Source organism: Panulirus ornatus, chromosome 36 (genome assembly GCF_036320965.1).
Source record: "Panulirus ornatus isolate Po-2019 chromosome 36, ASM3632096v1, whole genome shotgun sequence".
Classification (NCBI taxonomy): Eukaryota; Metazoa; Arthropoda; class Malacostraca; order Decapoda; family Palinuridae; genus Panulirus; species Panulirus ornatus.
The window spans coordinates 4,843,779-4,866,101 of NC_092259.1; the positions used below are offsets into that span (position 1 = coordinate 4,843,779).

The window sequence follows — 22,323 nt, forward strand, 5'->3', positions numbered from 1 at the left end:
TGAGAAGTATGTCTTTTATCCATTTAGTATTTGTAACTATAATTAGGAATTTAAGGAAAATGGAACGTATGTCGGTGTTTAGATGCCATTTAATTCTATATGGATTGGACTAGCAACAACCTCTCTTACGGATAAATGGTTTTAGAAGTTGATTTTTTACCCTCCCCCCAAAATTGCGTCCTTGAGACCTGGTTTGGTTGCGCGGTATTGAAGTATATGTCGAAAACTAATGGTCATTTCCGAATGTGAAATCAATTTCCTGAAGGACCCTTCTACATTCTTGATATTTTCCCCAATACATTGTGACTTGTCATGCAATATTCTTCCAAGAGTGGAAAGTAATTTTTTTTTTTTTTTTTGAGGAGTTTGCCTTGTCAATTAAAAATTAAGTATCGGAATGAAGATTCAAACTTTTATTCACTCCGGGTTAAACTTAATCTATTAGAATAATGTAAGATATGGTATTCTCTCTTATTGGGAAGGTGATTAACTATATATATATATATATATATATATATATATATATATATATATATATATATATATATATATATGGTGTGAAGTAGTGCCAGATACTACCCTATTAGCGACATCTGTTGACCAGGCCAGAAAATGTCACTATATTATACTTAAAACTTATATCATTCATTTTAAATGTAAACATACATTACTATTACTTTGGTAAAGCTTTGGCAGATGGAACAATGAGTGTGACTGCTCGCCCATCCACAAATTATTATACCGAACACCAACGCTACGTATTAAGCAAGAGAGTAAACTGCAAGAAGTTATTAGTTAGTAAAATAATAATAATAATAATAATGATCAAGAATTTTCTCTTCATAAAGTTTGTAGAATCTTAAATGGCGCGCGTTAGTGCAGAGGTACAGCTTATTTTAATGATCGTCTTTGTTATAAAATGAAGCTTAGCACAAAATGCTCCCCAGAGCCTAAGAAAGTTAGAGCGTACGATAACTACATCCAAATTGTTTCAAATTATGGTAGCAAATGAAGAGGGTTTCTTTATATAGAGAGAATCAATATGGCACAGCCTTAACATTTCGTCGTCTTAGTTTTTAAGCATTTTTTAAGAGTCTGTCACTTAAACAGTAGCTCTTAAATGGAGTCTTCTACAGCGTACGATACCTGAAGGACATTTTTTAAAATATACCTCGGCATGAAGGACACATCTGAGGGAGAATTAAGATGGGGATTTGAGAATTTATGTGCATATAAAGGTTTGGAGAACCTTGCTTTAGGAGGATGTTGAAAAAAATGTTTTAGTTTTGCGAGTAAAACTGAGGAGTGAGTTGTGTGAGTAAACAAAAGCACGCGTTTAAATAATAGCTAATGTTTAAAAGACGAGTATTTAATTAAAGCGAAAGACGAGGGCAGGTTTTCCATGAATAGTATACATGTATTTATTTCTCGATCGGCAAGACCTGACTTTCAGTTTGATGTACGAGGGAAAAAAAAAGAAATTGATAAAGATTTGATCTTCAATAAGTGTCTCTCCGTAGATTAAATCGTGTTCTTGAAGATGAAAAAGTCGTCAGGGGATAAACACACTGAAATTTCTTTTTTTCTTGGAATGATTGGTAATTTTCCATTGGGCTTCGGTAACTGACGCTCTTTCCCTTCATTTCTTTTGTCTTGGGAATTTTCCTGTGGATCGTTTTAGGGGTGGCTGAGGTAATTCATTAATTATCAAATTGTTTTGGAAGTTTCTTAACGCTGACGCGCCAACTTATTATTGCCTCTCTCTCTCTCTCTCTCTCTCTCTCTCTCTCTCTCTCTCTCTCTCTCTCTCTCTCTCGTTGCCACAAGGTTATTGCGTTTTATATTTGTCTTTCGTTTCGTCGGTCGTCTTTGCTTTAAAGTCGATGTCGCTCCCTTTTCGGTAATCTCTCGGTGCCCTTTGTCGGGGTCGCTGGTGTCGTCTATCGTCGTCGTCTTCTTTATGTCTAGGTGTCGTGGCCTTCTTGTTTTCCGCCATTGTTGTCGTGGTGGTGTTGATCGCGGTGGCAAACCCATAAAATTTCCAACGGGAAAAAAGGGTCCAGGATGATTTATTTCCCCGTGCCATCCTTAGGTGTGTTGGTGGGTGTCTGTGAGGGGATGGGGCATCATTCCTTTTTGGAATAGTTGTGTGCCTGTCCGTCTGGTCGTTGGAACGAGGGGAGAATGAGCCATTCTCCGAACCTCCTTTGAATTCGTAGTGCCAAAGGGATTAGAATCTCTGTCGACATGATCATGTTGACTGATTTAAATTCGTCTGTTTGCATGACGGTGACATACAGGCGAACAAGTTGTCTTCTCTCTTTGGTAGACTGGTGTATGAATGCCATTTTGGTGGGTGTATTTATCCGCTACACACAGTACGGGCGAAAGGTAGATAGATGGAACGACAATTTATTAAGTAATAAGAGTATCGTAAGAGCATAGTCAGAGGGTATCCGAATTATAGTGAACATATAGTTGCCACGTTGAAATTTAAGTTTGGAATATTATATGTAAGGATTCTATAGAGAATAGAGTGTGGGGCATTATTTCTATCCCTCTGCAATACACCCATGGTTTGGAGAACTTAAAATGTAAGGGTGAATACGGGATTAATTTCCATTTAGAATAATGGTTTCAATAGAACCCTCCCCTTAACTTCCACCTAGCAGACGAGATTTATGGTAATGTTATAATCAAGATATACACCAGTGTTAATTAATTCGTCTGCTGCATCGTAGTATCTTTAGGAAGTATATTTGCAAAGATGGCATGTTCTTGCACTCGCCAAATGATGTTCAAAATGTTCCTTAGAAATGTGTTTGTAGCTCTGGAACAGCATTTCCTTGCAGACGAATGCACACAAGACCCAAAAAATAAATTCGATTTCAACGCGAGCCCATAACACGGTTTTCAAATGAAGCTGAAATTACTGTGTGAATCTTGGCCGCTTGTAGGAAAAAAGATTTTTTGTTGAGATGTGTGTCCGTACGGTCCCGTTGATTTATAGAATTGGTTAACTCGATTTATATGTTTGAAAAGCCCTTCTTTTACCTCGAGATTTACAACCGTTCCCACCATCGATTTATGTAAAGTCTTAGGAAGATGAAAAAAAAAAAGGACCCGCCATTCTCGTTTTCTTTCTCACACAATACATTTACCACTGCCAAACAAAATCGATGATATCCCCTAAAATGAATTCGACGTTAAAATTACAATGATTACCCCACAGTCGTTTTATTCTTGTGTGTGTGTGTGTGTGTGTGTGTGTGTGTGTGTAGAAGTTTATACTGTACCTTAACTTTGGAGCTAGTTAAAACTTTAAATACAAAATGTGATGGCTCGATTTAGTCTACTTCAGTGGCCAAGCACTTCCCCACAATACTACATTAGGTGTAGAATTCAGCGTAATGGAACTTTTCTGGTCTTCAGTAGACTTATGGACATGGAATATCTAATTAGGAAGAAGGTTAATTGGCGGTCATGGACATGATTTTCACAGTGGGTTCCTAAATTCGACGTTAGTGTCACGTGTTTACGAGCTAGTGTGTTTTGGTTAGGTTAACCATTTTATATATATATATATATATATATATATATATATATATATATATATATATATATATATATTCGCCATTTCCCGAGTTAGCGAGGAAGCGTTAAGAACAAAGGATTGTGAGTACAGTTTCTTAACTTGATGTTCCTCGCTCTTGTCAGGTGAGAGAAAGATCCAATCCTTTAAAGAAATAATATTAATAGTGAAAGAAAGATATCAATTGTGAAAGAAATTAATCCTCGAAAATGCCTAGCAAAGGCTCTCCTTGACTGTTTTGCAAAAGAAAGAAATAATAAGTCTATTGCTTTATGCTCGAAGGCAAGTGAGAGAGAGAGAGAGAGAGAGAGAGAGAGAGAGAGAGAGAGAGAGAGAGAGAGAGAGAGAGAGAGAGAGAGAGAGGCCCCTAACCCGGCCTGCTCCCTGGCTGGGCGAACTCATTAGCTCCACAATGCCCACTTTTGTTCCCCCCAACGCTCCTTTTAAAAACCCACACCTTTTTGTTTGTCTTTCAGATTTAGTCAGCGTTTAATAAATTACATTTTTTTTTTTTATCTCTCTGAGACGTGAGTAGCCTATTACCATGTCCATTTTTGATGTTCAGATATGAACGGACTCTAAGGTGAGTGTAAGCCATGTTTCGTGAGTGGTCCAAAGTTCTCTAAATATTCTTAGGTTCCATTTCATGTTCCTGTGGTGACAGATCTTCACCGGGAGACGATTTTTTTTTTCTATTTTACATGACATCCAGCCTCCTAGCATGGGGGGAGGGGGTAATTCCCCTCCTTTGTTAGAATTTCGATAGTTGCTTGTCCTATTGGGCATCAGGTCGTTGGAGTGAACATAACACTTCCACCGTCATAAACTGCTTTCATGGAAGTCCTAGTTACTCGAATTACGAGGAGTTAAAGCTTAAAGAGTAGCCAGCCGTCCTGCATTGGAAATTATATCCCATGAATATTAACCTACGGTTGCACGTCATTTTTAGATTTGTTTGTACGAAGTCTGCTGAAGCCTCAGGCTTCGCCTCAGGCTTCCATGTCAGGGTGACGTAGCCAAGCGGGTACACACATCTCGGTTCGATATAAGGTCATACAGATCGGTCTGACATAAGGTCATACAGCTCTATTGATATGTACTGGTGAGAGCTTTAGCATCTCAACCCCCCTAGAGTAGATCACCGTGACCATCTCAACACCTCACTTACTCGAAGGATAACAAAATACTCTATTTGGGTCATGAGTGGAAAGTTTGGTTTAAGGTCACCGCTGCAGCGTAGTCGCTCTTGATGATGATGTCGTTTCCGTGCAAGTAATTCAGGGTGGGGGTCAGATTACATGACAAAGGTCTCTGTTGACTTTGACTAGGGACGTTCAAAGGTCAAGGTCACCACTACACTTGAGGACGATTTAGTTTCAGCACGAAAACGTCATAGGTCACTTGTATGTGATGGGTTTTATTATATACTAGGCTTTTTCGTCCCTTGGGGTGTAATAAATTAGATAAGGTGATTTTCGTCCTTTGGGGCGTAATAAATCAGTGAAGACAAATCTCATTATGACTTGGCATATTTGTTTTTCTTGGGGGTTAGAAACCTCCCCTCTGACTGTGAGGTCAAAAGGTCAAAAGTCAGGGGCCACAGCCGCACTTGTGAATGATTTAACTACCCACTCACAATAGTTTCACATCTCCATGGTGGATTTCAAGACACCATGTGTGTTTCACCTGCGGGTATCGTAATGATTTTTGTGGTCACAGTTTTACACTCACGTGTGGCAACAGCTTGTACCAATGCACTTGGCCACCTTTTATGCCACTTCTTTACCTCTTGCATCATCTCTGCCACATAACCACTTCTGTCACCAAGTCTTCCACCACCAATGCTAACCCCTATCCCATCACCATCTCTGCCATTCCCTCATCCACCACCACTACCGCCATCCATAACCTGGTTCACAATCTTTCCAGCAACCTCAGTTCAGAGTGAACTTTCATAATCGAAGTTTCCCTGTTTTGAATCAAGGAATCCAATGATTAAGCATTTTTTCATTTGAAACTATGAGAATATTTCAATATTGAGTACATCATTTTATCTGTGGATTATAATTAGTTGTTAGTACAACATTTTCTTTAGTGAATAGATTTCCCAATAAAGTTTTGAAGTAGCACATAAGTAACCTAGATTTGAAAGAAAAATATGTATCATTGGACTCCTTTTACTTAGTAAGGAGATTCAGAGGGGCTCTTGTGAGACATAAGGACGTTATATGATCTTGTGATTCTAAGACGATAGTAGAGAGGGCTTTCATGAAAATAAAGAAAATGTGGAATTGATTTACATGAAGATGGATGAAACATTTATAGAAATCAATTTATTTTATATTATATTATTTTGCTTTGTCGCTGTCCCCTGCGTTAGCGAGGTAGTGCAAGGAAACAGACGAAAGAAAGGCCCAACCCACCCACATACACATGTATATACATACACGTCCACACACAGCACATATACATACCTATACATCTCAGTGTATACACATATATACACACACAGACTTATGCATATATACCCATGTACATAATTCATACAGTCTGCCTTTATTCATTCCCATCGCCACCCCGCCACACATGGAATAACAACACCCTCCCCCAGCATGTGTGTGAGGTAGTGCCAAGAAAAGACAACAAGGCCCCATTAATTCACACTCAGTCTTTAGCTGTCATGTAATAATGCATCGAAACCACAGCTCCCTTTCCACATCCAGGCCCCCACACAACTTTCCATGGTTTACCCCAGACGCTTCACATGCCCTGATTCAATCCATTGACAGCATGTCGACCCCGGTTTACCACATTGTTCCAATTCACTCTATTCCTTGCCACCTTTCACCCTCCTGCATGTTCAGGCCCCGATCACTCAAAATCTTTTTCACTCCATCTTTCCACCTCCAATTTGGTCTCCCACTTCTCCTAGTTCCCTCCACCTCTGACACATATATCCTCTTTGTCAATCTTTCCTCACTCATTCTCTTCATGTGACCAAACCATTTCAAAACACCCTCTTCTGCACTCTCAACCACACTCTTTTTATTACCACACATCTCACTTACCCTATTATTACTTACTCGATCAAACCACCTCACACCACATACTGTCCTCAAACATCTCATTTCCAGCACATCCACCCTTCTGTGTACAACTCTATCCATAGCCCACACCTCGCAACCATACAACATTGTTGGAACCACTATTCCTTCAAACATACCCATTTTTGCTCTCCGAGATAATGTCCTCGACTTCCACACATTTTTCAAGTCTCCCAGAATTTTCACCCCCTCCCCCACCCTATGATTCACTTCCGCTTCCATGGTTCCATCCGCTGCCATATCCACTCCCAGATATCTAAAACAATTCACTTCCTCCAGTTTTTCTCCGTTCAAACTTACCTCCCAGTTTACTTGACCCTCAACCCTACTGTACCTAATACCCTTACTCTTATTCACATTTACTCTCAACTTTCTTCTTTGACACACTTTACCAAACTCTGTCACTAGCTTCTGCAGTTTCTCACATGAATCAGTCACCAGTGCTGTATCATCAGCGAACAACAACTGACTCACTTCCCAAGCTCTCTCATCCACAACAGACTGCATACTTGCCCCTCTTTCCAAAACTCTTGCATTCACCTCCCTAACAACCCCATCCATAAACAAATTAAACAACCATGGAGGCATCACACACCCCTGCCACAAACCTACATTCAATGAGAACCAGTCACTTTCCTCTCTTCCTACACGTACACATGACTTACATCCTCGATAAAAACTTTTCACTGCTTCTAACAACTTGCCTCCCACACCATATATTCTTAATACCTTCCACAGAGCATCTCTATCAACTCTATCATATGCCTTCTCCAGATCCATAAATGCTACATACAAATCCATTTGCTTTTCTAAGTATTTCTCACATACATTCTTCAAAGTAAACACCTGATCCACACATCCTCTACCACTTCTGAAACCACACTGCTCTTCCCCAGTCTGATGCTCTGTACATGCCTTCACCCTCTCAATCAATATCCTCCCATATAATTTACCAGGAATACTCAACAAACTTAAACCTCTGTAATTTGAGCACTCACTCTTATCCCCTTTGCCTTTGTACAGTGGCACTATGCAAGCATTCCGCCAATCCTCAGGCACCTCACCATGAATCATACATACATTAGATAACCTTACCAACCAGTCAACAATACAGTCACCCCCTTTTTTAATAAATTCCACTGCAATACCATCCAAACCTGCTGCCTTGCCAGCTTTCATCTTCCGCAAAGCTTTTACTACCTCTTCTCTGTTTACCAAATAATTTTCCCTGACCCTCTCACTTTGCACACCACCTCGACCAAAACACCCTATATCTGCCACTCTATCATCAAACACATTCAACAAACCTTCAAGATACTCACTCCATCTCCTTCTCACATCACCACTACTTGTTATCACCTCCCCATTAGCCCCCTTCACTAAAGTTCCCATTTGTTCCCTTGTCTTACGCACTTTATTTACCTCCTTCCAAAACATCTTTTTATTCTCCCTAAAATTCAATGATACTCTCTCACCCCAACTCTCATTTGCCCTCTTTTTCACCTCTTGCACCTTTCTCTTGACCTCCTGCCTCTTTCTTTTATACATCTCCCACTCATTTGCATTATTTCCCTGCAAAAATCGTCCAAATGCCTCTCTCTTCTCTTTCACTAATAATCTTACTTCTTCATCCCACCACTCACTACCCTTTCTAATCAACCCACCTCCCACGCTTCTCATGCCACAAGCATCTTTTCCTCAAGCCATCACTGCTTCCCTAAATACATCCCATTCCTCCCCCACTCCCCTTGATATATACTTGTATAGATTTAAGTGAAATGGGACATTACTGATTATAGATTTAGATACAGTAATTCATTAGGAAGAGATAATGTCCCTATTGGATCTTTCTTGATTTATTTTCAAGTTGGGGAAAATTTTAGATATATTTTTCTTTGCTTTCTGACCATCCCAAATTTAATTTCTTTTTCATAATTCATTTCAGTCTTAATTAACAGATAGTCCCAGTTGTTTCTTCATTGGATGATGAATAAACTCTTATACGTTTATTCCAGGACCCGTGTGGTGTGTCCGATTATTGACGTCATCTCTGATGAAACATTTGAATACGTAACTGCCTCAGACATGACATGGGGAGGCTTCAACTGGAAGCTGAACTTCAGATGGTAGGTTACAAGGCACTTTTTTTCCTATAAAAATAGCATTTGTAATTGTGTCTTAAGACAAAAACAAATGCTATGATGTATAGTAAATGTACTATCTTCTTTTGACAATGTTATGTTACTCTGTAAGAAGTATTGCATTGTGTCTGGAACATTCATTTTTGTGTTAATATGAGTAAGCCTCGTTGGTAAGCATAGTTGGTTAGGTAAATAGTGGAAACCCCCTTTTGAAGTACTAGAAAAACAATAATGAATCTTTACAGCTTTTAAAGATATAAATAAAAGTCTTCATTGTTGACCTTTCTCAGAATACAAATTCACAAATAAACCTTTTAATTTCTTCCTCATTAAGAGCATTCTCATAGGCATTCAATGTTGCTGATTATCCAACCAGTAACTGTACTCTACAACCACTCTGTGATAGTCATCCATTCGAATTTGTAATTGAGTAGTTGGTAAAGCAGCTGCAGTTTTTGAAAATTCGTAATCTTGATAATCATTAATGGTAGTCCTCACCAATGTTCCAGGGAGCAAGTGTACTTCAACAATGCTGGCAACACATTCATTTCAAAGGTTATTTTTCCATTCTCTTTTGATTAAGGAGTTTCTGAGGGACTGTATTTATTGTCAGCCATAGTGAATAGCACAGTTCTATCATGTCTATGACAGAAATTATTAACTTCAAGATAATGCACCATCAATCGAAGAATTGTCATAATTGTGTGACAACATAACTATAAACCAGTAAACCATCCACTCATATACACATATATATAGACATAAATGCCCATACATGCACATTTATTTATTTGCTCATTATACTTAATCACCATCTCCCGCATTAGTGAGGTAGTGCAAGGAAACAGATGAAAGAATGGCCTAATCCACCCACATAGACATGTATACACATAAACGCCCTCACATGCACATATACATACTTATACATTTCATCATATATATACATACACATACATACACAGACATATACATATATATATATATTATTTTTTTATTATACTTTGTCACTGTCTCCCGCATTAGTGAGGTAGTGCAAGGAACTGCCACCCCACCACACATGAAATAGCATGTGAGAGCAAATGACATAAGGGAATTGGAGGAGGAATGGGATGTATTTAGGAGAGCAGTGATTGCTTCTGCAAAAGATGCTTGTGGCATGAGAAAGGTGGAAGGTGGGCAGATTAGAAAGGGTAGTGAGTGGTGGGATGAAGATGTAAGATTGTTAGCGAAAGAGAAGAAGAGAGGTCTTTGGACAATTTTTCAGGGAAGTAGTGTGAATGACTGGGAGTTGTAGAAAAGAAATAGGCAGGAGATCAAGGGAAAGGTTCTAGAGGTGAAAAAGAGGGCAAATGAGAGTTGGGGTGAGAGAGTATCATTAGATTTTAGGGAGAATAAAAAGATGTTTGGAAGGAGGTAAATTGCGTAAGACAAGAGAACAAATGGAAACATTGGTGAAGGGGGCTAATGGGGAGGTGATAACAGGTAGTGGGGAAGTGAGAAGGAGGTGGAGTGAATATTTTAAAGGTTCGTTGAATGTGTTTGATGATAGAGTGGGAGATATAGGGTGTTATGGTCAATGTGGTGTGTGAAGTGAAAGGGTCATGGAGAATGGCTTGGTAAACAGAGAAGAGGTAGTGAAAGCTTTGTGGAAGATGAAAGCCAGCAAGGTAGTGGTTTTGGATGGTATTGTAGTGGAATATATCGAAAAAGGGGATGACTGTGTTGTTGACTGGTTGGTAAGGATATTCACTGTATGTATGGTTCATGGTGAAGTGCTTGAGGCTTGGCAGAATACATGCATAGTGCCATTGTACGAAGGCAAAGGGGATAAAGTTGAGTGTTCAAATTACAGAGGTATAAGTTTGTTGAGTATTCCTGGGAAATTATATGTTAGGGTATTGATTGAGAGGGTAAAGGCACGTACAGAGCATCAGATTGGGGAAGAGCAGTGTGGTTTCAGAAGTGGTAGATGATGTGTGGATCAGGCGTTTGCTTTAAAGAATATATGAGAAATACTTAGAAAAACAGATGGGTTTGTATGTGGCATTTATGGATCTGGAGAAAGCATATGATAGAGTTAATAGAGATGCTTTGTGGAAAGTATTAAAGAGTATATGGTGTGGGAAGTACGTTTCTAGAAGCAGTGAAAAGTTTTTTTCAAGGATGTATGGTATGTGTACAAGTAGGAAGAGAGGAAAGTGATTGGTTCCCATTGAATGTCGGTTTGTGGCAGGGGTGCGTGATGTCTCCATGGTTGTTTAATTTGTTTATGGATGGGGTTGTTAGGGTGGTGAATGCAAGAGTTTTGGAGAGAGGGGCAAGTATGCAGTCTGTTGTGGATGAAGTGAGTCATTTGTTGTTCGCTGATGATATAGCACTGGTGGCTGATTCGGGTGAGACACTGCAGAAGTTGGTGAATGAGTTTGTTGAAGTGTGTGAAAGAAGAAAGCGGAGAGTCATTGTGAATAAGAGCAAGGTTATTAGGTTCACTAGGGTTGAGGGACAAATTAAGTTGATGGAGAGAGGTGGGTGATTATTGGTGCATATGCACCTGGGCATGAGAAGAAAGATCATGAGAGGCAAGTGTTTTGGGAGCAGCTGAATGAGTGTGTTAGTGGTTTTGATGCACGAGACCGGGTTATAGTGATGGGTGATTTGAATGCAAAGGTGAGTAATGTGGCAGTTGAGGGAATAATTGGTATACATGGGGTGTTCAGTGTAGTAAATGGAAATGGTGAAGAGCTTGTAGATTTATGTGCTGAAAAAGGACTGATGATTGGGAATACCTGGTTTAAAAAGCGAGATATACATAAGTATACCTATGTAAGTAGGAGAGATGGCCAGAGAGCGTTATTGGATTACGTGTTAATTGACAGGCGTGCGAAAGAGAGACTTTTGGATGTTAATGTGTTGAGAGGTGCAACTGGAGGGATGTCTGATCATTATCTTGTGGAGGCTAAGGTGATGATTTGTATGGGTTTTCAGAAAAGAAGAGTGAATGTTGGGGTGAAGAGGGTGGTGAGAGTAAGTGAGCTTGAGAAGGAGACCTGTGTGAGGAAGTACCAGGAGAGACTGAGTACAGAATGGAAAAAGGTGAGAACAATGGAAGTAAGGGGAGTGGGGGAGGAATGGGATGTATTTAGGGAAGCAGTGATGGATTGCGCAAAAGATGCTTGTGGCATGAGAAGAGTGGGAGGTGGGTTGATTAGAAAGGGTAGTGAGTGGTGGGATGAAGAAGTAAGAGTATTAGTGAAAGAGAAGAGAGAGGCATTTGGACGATTTTTGCAGGGAAAAAACGCAATTGAGTGGGAGATGTATAAAAGAAAGAGACAGGAGGTCAAGAGAAAGGTGCAAGAGGTGAAAAAAGGGCAAATGAGAGTTGGGGTGAGAGAGTATCATTAAATTTTAGGGAGAATAAAAAGATGTTCTGGAAGGAGGTAAATAAAGTTCGTAAGACAAGGGAGCAAATGGGAACTTCAGTGAAGGGCGCAAATGGGAAGGTGATAACAAGTAGTGGTGATGTGAGAAGGAGATGGAGTGAGTATTTTGAAGGTTTGTTGAATGTGTATGATGATAGAGTGGCAGATATAGGGTGTTTTGGTCGAGGTGGTGTGCAAAGTGAGAGGGTTAGGGAAAATGATTTGGTAAACAGAGAAGAGGTAGTGAAAGCTTTGCGGAAGATGAAAGCCGGCAAGGCAGCAGGTTTGGATGGTATTGCAGTGGAATTTATTAAAAAAGGGGGTGACTGTATTGTTGACTGGTTGGTAAGGTTATTTAATGCATGTATGACTCATGGTGAGGTGCCTGAGGATTGGCGGAATGCGTGCATAGTGCCATTGTACAAAGGCAAAGGTGATAAGAGTGAGTGCTCAAATTACAGAGGTATAAGTTTGTTGAGTATTCCTGGTAAATTATATGGGAGGGTATTGATTGAGAGGGTGAAGGCATGTACAGAGCATCAGATTGGGGAAGAGCAGTGTGGTTTCAGAAGTGGTAGAGGATGTGTGGATCAGGTGTTTGCTTTGAAGAATGTATGTGAGAAATACTTAGAAAAGCAAATGGATTTGTATGTAGCATTTATGGATCTGGAGAAGGCATATGATAGAGTTGATAGAGATGCTCTGTGGAAGGTATTAAGAATATATGGTGTGGGAGGCAAGTTGTTAGAAGCAGTGAAAAGTTTTTATCGAGGATGTAAGGCATGTGTACGTGTAGGAAGAGAGGAAAGTGATTGGTTCTCAGTGAATGTAGGTTTGCGGCAGGGGTGTGTGATGTCTCCAAGGTTGTTTAATTTGTTTATGGATGGGGTTGTTAGGGAGGTAAATGCAAGAGTTTTGGAAAGAGGGGCAAGTATGAAGTCTGTTGGGGATGAGAGAGCTTGGGAAGTGAGTCAGTTGTTGTTCGCTGATGATACAGCGCTGGTGGCTGATTCATATGAGAAACTGCAGAAGCTGGTGACTGAGTTTGGTAAAGTGTGTGGAAGAAGAAAGTTAAGAGTAAATGTGAATAAGAGCAAGGTTATTAGGTACAGTAGGGTTGAGGGTCAAGTCAATTGGGAGGTGAGTTTGAATGGAGAAAAACTGGAGGAAGTGAAGTGTTTTAGATATCTGGGAGTGGATCTGGCAGTGGATGGAACCATGGAAGCGTAAGTGGATCATAGGGTGGGGGAGGGGGCGAAAATTCTGGGGGCCTTGAAGAACGTGTGGAAGTCGAGAACATTATCTCGGAAAGCAAAGGTGGGTATGTTTGAAGGAATAGTGGTTCCAACAATGTTGTATGGTTGCGAGGCGTGGGCTATGGATAGAGTTGTGCGCAGGAGGATGGATGTGCTGGAAATGAGATGTTTGAGGACAGTGTGTGGTGTGAGGTGGTTTGATCGAGTGAGTAACGTAAGGGTAAGAGAGATGTGTGGAAATAAAAAGAGCATGGTTGAGAGAGCAGAAGAGGTTGTTTTGAAGTGGTTTGGGCACATGGAGAGAATGAGTGAGGAAAGATTGACCAAGAGGATATATGTGTCGGAGGTGGAGGGAACGAGGAGAAGAGGGAGACCAAATTGGAGGTGGAAAGATGGAGTGAAAAAGATTTTGTGTGATCGGGGCCTGAACATGCAGGAGGGTGAAAGGAGGGCAAGGAATAGAGTGAATTGGAGCGATGTGGTATACCGGGGTTGACGTGCTGTCAGTGGATTGAATCAAGGCATGTGAAGCGTCTGGGGTAAACCATGAAAAGCTGTGTAGGTATGTATATTTGCGTGTGTGGACGTATGTATATACATGTGTATGGGGGGGGATTGGGCCATTTCTTTCGTCTGTTTCCTTGCGCTACCTCGCAAACGCGGGAGACAGCGACAAAGTATAATAAATAAATAAAAAAAAGTTTGAATGGAGAAAAACTGAAGGAAGTGAAGTGTTTTAGATATCTGGGAGTGGATTTAGCATTGGATGGAACCATGGAAGTGGAAGTGAGTCACAGGGTGGGGGGTGAAGGTTCTGGGAGCATTGAAGAATGAGTGGAAGGCGAGAACGTTATCTCGGAGAGCAAAAATGGGTATGTTTGAAGGAATAGTGGTTCCAGCAATGTTATATGGGTGCAAGGCATGGGCTATAGATAGGGTTGTGTGGAGGAGGGTGGATGTGTTGAAAATGAAATGTTTGAGGACAGTATGTGGTTTGAGGTGGTTTGATTGAGTAAATAATGAAAGGGTAAGAGAGATGTGTGGTAATAAAAAGAGTGTGGTTGAGAGAGCAGAAAAGGGTGTATTGAAATGATCTGGTTACATGGAGAGAATGAGTGAGGAAATATTAACAAAGAGGGTATATGTGTTAGAGGTGGAAGGAACAAGGAGAAGTAGGAGACCAAATTGGAGGTGGAAGGATGGAGTGAAAAAGATTTTGAGCGATCAGGGCCTGAACATATAGAAGGGTGAAAGGCATGCCACGAATAGAGTGAACTGGAACAATGTGGTATACCAGGGTTGACATGTTGTCAGTAGATTGAACCAGGGTGTGTGAAGCGTATGGGGTAAACCATGGAAAGTTGTGTGGGGCCTGGATGTGTAAAGGGAGCTGTGGTTTCGGTGCATTACACATGACAGCTAGAGACTGAGTGTGAACAAATTTGGCCTTTGTTGTCTTTTCCTAGTGATACCTCGCATGCATGCGGTGGGAGGGGGTGCCTTTTCATGTGTGGCGGAGTGGCGACGGGAATGGATGAAGGCAGCAAGTATGAGTATGTACATGTGTATATATGTATATGTCTGTGTATGTATATGTTGAAATGTAAAGGTATGTATATGTGCATGTGTGGGTGTTTATGTATATACATGTGTATGTAGGTGGGTTGGGCCATTCTTTCCTCTGTTTCCTTGCGCCACCTTGCTAATGCGGGAGACAGCGACTAAGTATAATGAATAAATAAATGATATCAACATACACACATATATAGATATACATACACATACACAGACATATACGTATGTAGACAGGTACTTATTCATGCTTGCCTTCATCCATTCTTGTTGCTACCCCGCCCCACACGAAACAGCATCGCTACCCATGCTTCAGCGAGGTAGCGCCAGGAAAACAGACAAGAAAGGCCACTTTCATTCACACTCAGTCTCATGATATCACGTGTGATGCACCGAACCCACAACTCCCTATCCACATCCAGGCTCCACAGACCTTTCCATGGTTTACCCCAGATGTTTCACATGCCCTGGTTCAGTCCATTGACAGCAAATCGAACTCGGTACACATTATTCCAGTTCACTCTATTCCTTGCACACCTCTCACCCTCCTGTATGTTCAGGCCCTAATCACTCAAAATCCTTTTCACTCCATCCTTCCACCTCCAATCTGGTCTCCCACTTCTCCTTGTTCCCTCCACCTCTGGCACATATATCCTCTTTGTCAATCTTTCCTCACTCGTTCTCTCCATATGTCTAAACCATTTCAACACACCCTCTTCAGCTCTCTCTCTCAACCACACTCTTTTAATTCCACACATCTCTCTTAACCCTTTCATTACTTAATCAATCCACCTCACACTATATATTGTCTCATACATTTCATTTCCAACACATCCATCCTTCTCTGTACGATCCTATCTATAGCCCATGCATCGCAACTGTATGATATTGTTGGAACTACTGTTCCTTCAAACATACCCATTTGTGCTCTCCAAGATAATGTTCACTCCTTCTACACATTTTTCATCAATCCCTGAACCTTCGCCACTTCCCCCATGCTGTGACTCGCTTCCGCTTTCATGGTTTTATTCACTGCTAAGTCCACTCCCAGATATCTGAAACACTTTACCTTCTCCAATTTTTCTCCATTCATACTTACATCCCAGTGAATTGTCCCTTAACCGTAGTGAACCTAATAACCTTGCTCTAATCACATTTACTCTCAGCTTTCTCCTTTTGCATACTTTTCCAAACTCAGTCAACAAATTCTGTAGTTTCTCACGCGAATCAGCCACCAGTGCTGTATCATTGGTGAACAACAACTGACTAACTTCCTAGGCCCTCTCATCCCCAACAGCCTGCATACTTGTCCTGCTCTCCCCATTTACTTATCTAACCACCTCATCCATAAACAGATTAAACAACCATGGGGTCATCACACACTCTTGCCGCATACTGATCTTCACTGGAAACCAATCACTCTCCTCTTTTCCTACTCGTACACATGCCTTACATCCTTAGTAAAAACTTTTCACTGCTTCTAGCAGCTTACCTCTCACACCATATACTCTTAAAAGACCTTCCACAAAGCATCTCTATCAACCCTATCATATGCCTTCTCCAGGTCCATAAATACCACATACAGATCCATCTGTTTTCCTAAGTATTTCTCACACATTCTTCAAAACAAACACCTGATCAACAAATCCTCTACCACTTCTGAAACCACACTGCTCTTCCCCAATCTTATGCTCTGTATATGCCATCATGTTCTCATTCAGTACCCTCCCATACAATTTCCCAAGAAATACTCAACAATCTTATGCCTATGTAGTTTGAACGCTCACTTTTATCCCCTTTGCCTTTGTACAATGGCACTATGCATGCATTCTCCCGATCCTAGGGCACTTCATCATGATCCATACATACATTGAATATCCTTACCAACCAATCAACAACACAGTCACCCCCTTTTTTAATAAATTCTACTGCAATACCATCTAAACCCACTGCCTTGCCACATTTCACCTTGCATAAAGCCTTCACTGCCTCTTTTCTCTTAACCAAACCATTCTTCCTGACGCTGTCACTTTGCACACTACCTCGACCAAAATTCCCTACATCTGCCATTCTATCATCAAACACATTCAACAAACCTTCAAAATACTGACTCCATCTCCATCTCACTTTATCACTGCTTTTTATTACTTACCCCCCTTGCACTGTTCACTGAAGGTTCCTATTTGTTCTCTTGTCTTACGCACATCAATTACCTCTTTCCAAAACATCTTTTTATTCTCCTAAAGTTTAACTATACTCTCTCACCCCAACTCTCATTTGTCCTCTTTTTCAACCCTTGCATGTACATATTCATACTTGCTTGCATTAATCCATTCCTGGTGCCACCCCGCCCCATTCCTGGTGCCACCCCGCCCCACAGGAAACAGCATCACTACTCCTTGCTTCAGCGAGGTAGCACCAGGAAAACAGACAAAAAAGGCCACATTCATTCACACTCAGTCTCTAGCTTTCATGTGTAATACGCCAAAACCACATCCCCACAGACCTTTCCAAGGTTTACCCCAGACATTTCACATGCCCTGGTTCAGTCCATTGACAGCACGTCAACCCCAGTATACCACATTGTTCCAGTTTACTCTGTTCCTTGCATGCCACTCACCCTCCTGTATGTTCCGGCCCTAATTGCTCAAAATCTCTTTCACTCTATATCAAGCAAGCTATTCAGAGATTGCTTTGAGTGTTCCCTTTTTAGTGGCAAATTTTCATTGTACAAGGAGAAATAAGGAACCTGCAGGAAAAATTTACATAAACATTTGATAGAAAACTTGATATATGGTTTGAATTAGTTCCATGTGAACTCAGAATTGATAGTCATGCAATGAGTATGGCAGCAGAGAGAAGCAATATCATTCAAGAAAGATGTATGGTGAGTGCTGTGTGTTAGCGCTGCCTCTTGACAAAATTTCATTGTAGGTACTCACAGATAGTTTGGTACTTTCTCTCTTTTTACAGTGCTGAGTTACTGTGCAGTAGCTTGGTTAAATAGCCTTGTTAACCCAGGTCATCCTTAGAAGTGTAACTCTTGGAAAATAATGACATAGTAAAAGATGACTGCTCTCCCTTTATCTTCTTTACTTATACTAATGGTTTACTCTTATTGAAAAATATAAGAACATGACCACTGTACAAAGGCAAAGGGGATAAGAGTGAGTGCTCAAATTACAGAGGTATAAGTTTGTTGAGTATTCCTGGTAAATTATATGGGAGGATATTGATTGAGAGGGTGAAGGCATGTACAGAGCATCAGATTGGGGAAGAGCAGTGTGGTTTCAGAAGTGGTAGAGGATGTGTGGATCTGGTGTTTGCTTTGAAGAATGTATGTGAGAAATACTTAGAAAAGCAAATGGATTTGTATGTAGCATTTATGGATCTGGAGAAGGCATATGATAGAGTTGATAGAGATGCTCTGTGGAAGGTATTAAGAATATATGGTGTGGGAGGCAAGTTGTTAGAAGCAGTGAAAAGTTTTTATCGAGGATGTAAGGCATGTGTACGTGTAGGAAGAGAGGAAAGTGATTGGTTCTCAGTGAATGTAGGTTTGCGACAGGGGTGTGTGATGTCTCCATGGTTGTTTAATTTGTTTATGGATGGGGTTGTTAGGGAGGTGAATGCAAGAGTTTTGGAAAGAGGGGCAAGTATGAAGTCTGTTGGGGATGAGAGAGCTTGGGAAGTGAGTCAGTTGTTGTTCGCTGATGATACAACGCTGGTGGCTGATTCATGTGAGAAACTGCAGAAGCTGGTGACTGAGTTTGGTAAAGTGTGTGAAAGAAGAAAGTTAAGAGTAAATGTGAATAAGAGCAAGGTTATTAGGTACAGTAGGGTTGAGGGTCAAGTCAATTGGGAGGTGAGTTTGAATGGAGAAAAACTGGAGGAAGTGAAGTGTTTTAGATATCTGGGAGTGGATCTGGCAGCGGATGGAACCATGGAAGCGGAAGTGGATCATAGGGTGGGGGAGGGGGCGAAAATTCTTGGAGCCTTGAAGAATGTGTGGAAGTCGAGAACATTATCTCGGAAAGCAAAAATGGGTATGTTTGAAGGAATAGTGGTTCCAACAATGTTGTATGGTTGCGAGGCGTGGGCTATGGGTAGAGTTGTGCGCAGGAGGATAGATGTGCTGGAAATGAGATGTTTGAGGACAATGTGTGGTGTGAGGTGGTTTGATCGAGTAAGTAACGTAAGGGTAAGGGAGATATGTGGAAATAAAAAGAGCGTGGTTGAGAGAGCAGAAGAGGGTGTTTTGAAATGGTTCGGGCACATGGAGAGAATGAGTGAGGAAAGATTGACCAAGAGAATATGTGTGTCGGAGGTGGAGGGAACGAGGAGAAGAGGGAGACCAAATTGGAGGTGGAAAGATGGAGTGAAAAAGATTTTGTGTGATCAGGGCCTGAACATGCAGGAGGGTGAAAGGAGGGCAAGGAATAGAGTGAATTGGAGCGATGTGGTATACCGGGGTTGATGTGCTGTCAGTGGATTGAATCAAGGCATGTGAAGCGTCTGGGGTAAACCATGGAAAGCTGTGTAGGTATGTGTATTTGCGTGTGTGGACGTATGTATATACATGTGTATGGGGGTGGGTTGGGCCATTTCTTTCGTCTGTTTCCTTGCGCTACCTCGCAAACGCGGGAGACAGCGACAAAAAAAAAAAAAAAAAAAAAAATGACCACTGAAGAGTCACTGTAGTTTTGCAATTAAAGAATGTTGAAAGAAATTTTATCTAGCTGTTGGAATTGTGAACCAAATAGAAAGTGTGGTTTATTTGTGAAGCATATCCTGTGCTGATATGGAATCCCGTTATGATTTTATGCTTTGTAAGGATTTGGGATACAATTCTTTATTAATAACTTTTTTAGGTACCGAGTTCCTCAGCGGGAAATGGAGAGGCGAGGAGGAGATAGAACTCAGCCACTTCGGACACCTACCATGGCTGGTGGATTATTCGCCATAGATAAGGAATATTTTGAAAAGATTGGTCGCTATGATGAAGGAATGGACATATGGGGAGGAGAAAATTTGGAGATGTCGTTCAGGGTAAGATTTTGTTCTTAGCAGTTAGGAGGCAGTTTTGATATACAGTGTTTGGAAGTTTCCTTTTCCATTATCATAATATATTTCATTTGCATATGCATTTGTGTCATGTTGAATAAGAAAAAATATTGTGAAATACAGTAATGCTTGAGGTCTTTATTAACACTCAATGGCTTTTCTCTTCAGTATACATTATATATTAGAATTGTAATATCTCTTAAATGTCAACATGATATAAAAGCAGTCCATGATATATTTTGGGGTTATACGTCAGTAAGATACATGTATTTACAAGGGGAACAATATCATGATAAATGATATATTCATTACAGTGTATAAGGTGTGTGTATGTAATGAGTGATGGCATGCTTGAGCTGGTCACTCTTCCATGTTCAGACCAAAACTAGGCTAACCCTTTCTACTGGACAGGATGTCACCCTACATAATGGGAGATAGCATAATGTGATACTAGCATTATTCATTAATACCTCTGAAGGTAATTTTCATTTTTCTCTTTGCAAAGTAGTGGTTCATTCAAGCTGGTAAGAAATTTTTTGTGTATATTACATAGATCTGGAAAGTAATTTTCCACTTATTTTCTCAGTCTCTGTAAAGTGCAGTAATAGTGTGTTGTAAATCTGTATGGAACAAAGAAATTTATTTTCTTAGCACATTAATGAAAAAGTTGTTAAAGTATTGTTTGCAGTCAGTCATTTTGCTCAGTATTCTTCAATGTGTGAAATATAGATTCATACTAATCTCAGTTGAAATATTAAAACTGGAATGTAAAGGTACACAGCCTATAAGATTTAGAACACTGCTGAAGGATTAAAATAGTGAGGCAATGCAATGAAATGCTGACATTGCTGGTGTTCAGATCTGGCAGTGTGGCGGCACGCTAGAGATCATCCCCTGCTCACATGTGGGTCATGTGTTCCGCGACAAGTCACCTTACTCCTTCCCTGGGGGAGTTGTCAACGTGGTCATGAAGAACTCTGCCCGTGTGGCTGAGGTCTGGATGGACGAGTGGAGAGACTTTTTCTTTGAGATGAATCCAGGTACCCTCCCATCCCCCTTACCCTCTACAGCTCCCTAGATCCCTGCCAAACCATACCCATAAAGTCCTCAACCATACCTACCCTAGCAGGTTGATGATGACCCTGAGTGATATCTCTCTCATCAGACAAGAAGATCCAACACAAGGATCCCCATTAACACACTCTTGCAGGGTTGTAAAGAAGACAATTCACCCATGCCTCTGAGCTGCTAACCCATAACAGACAGCATCCTACCTCTTAATTTCTATTTCTTTAGATTCTTCTTAGTAGTAGACTGCAACATGATAACCATTAAAATGGAAGGTTCTCCTGTATAGCTAGTACAAATCGTATTTTGTGTCTGCTTTCAAGGGATTTTGTAAATAGTAATAGTATTTACTGAGAGTAAAAAATTTTAGTTAGTGATGGCTCATTATTAGTGGCATTCAGATTATCAGTTTTCTTGTACTTAGATTTGTTCTTTAAATCTTGGAGATAAATAAGCTGTTATGTTGAATGCAGACATAAATACATTTGTTTTCAAGGCAGTGGTTGAGCAGAATGGAAGACATTTTAAATTGTTACAATATTTTGAATCACTGAATCAGTTTAGAAAGTATCAGATATGTAATTTTTTTCTGGAAATTGGTGCTTTCAAAATATTGTAGCTGCAAACTACTAACAAGCTGAAAAATGCATTTTCTCATGTATAAATGCCTCTCCTACTAACTTATATTTAACATTCTTACAGATAGAGTCTTGAGGATAAGGGAAGATGAACAGTTAATAGGCTATTGCTTGAGGAGCATGCAGTAACTTCCATTATCAAAAAATGATAATTAACATTTTATTTCATATTCTTATAATAGTCTTGGTGATTAATTGCAGAAAGTATAATAATGATATTGATTGCTCACTAAACTTTAAGAGTATTTTACCAAAAAACTTTATCAGTAGTATTGTTAAGGATAAAATTCAGTATGCCTGAAGGCAATAGCCATAATTCAGAACATTGGTGAATTGTAATGAAAGTTTAGCAGCTTTGGGAGGTGGTGGACTGTTAATTACAAGCTTTGCCACAGCCTGGGCACTCTAGGCACATGGGTGTGTGGTATATGGATTCCCACCAATCTCAGTCTAGCAAATGCTCCCAGCA

The 22,323-nt window shown here is 40.4% G+C and overlaps 1 protein-coding gene across 4 annotated transcripts in view; it reads left to right on the forward strand.

Annotated features, from left to right (window-relative positions):
* Positions 1-22,323, forward strand: part of Pgant5 (polypeptide N-acetylgalactosaminyltransferase 5) — an 863,494-nt gene that overhangs the window by 779,818 nt on the left and 61,353 nt on the right. For 3 of the 4 annotated variants that reach the window (XM_071683219.1, XM_071683215.1, XM_071683218.1), the window contains 3 exons: positions 8,712-8,822; positions 19,956-20,133; positions 21,008-21,188. In XM_071683219.1, the coding sequence (XP_071539320.1) occupies positions 8,712-8,822; positions 19,956-20,133; positions 21,008-21,188 (470 nt within the window). The remainder of the gene's footprint in view (positions 1-8,711; positions 8,823-19,955; positions 20,134-21,007; positions 21,189-22,323) is intronic. The other variant, XM_071683217.1, reaches the window with a different exon arrangement.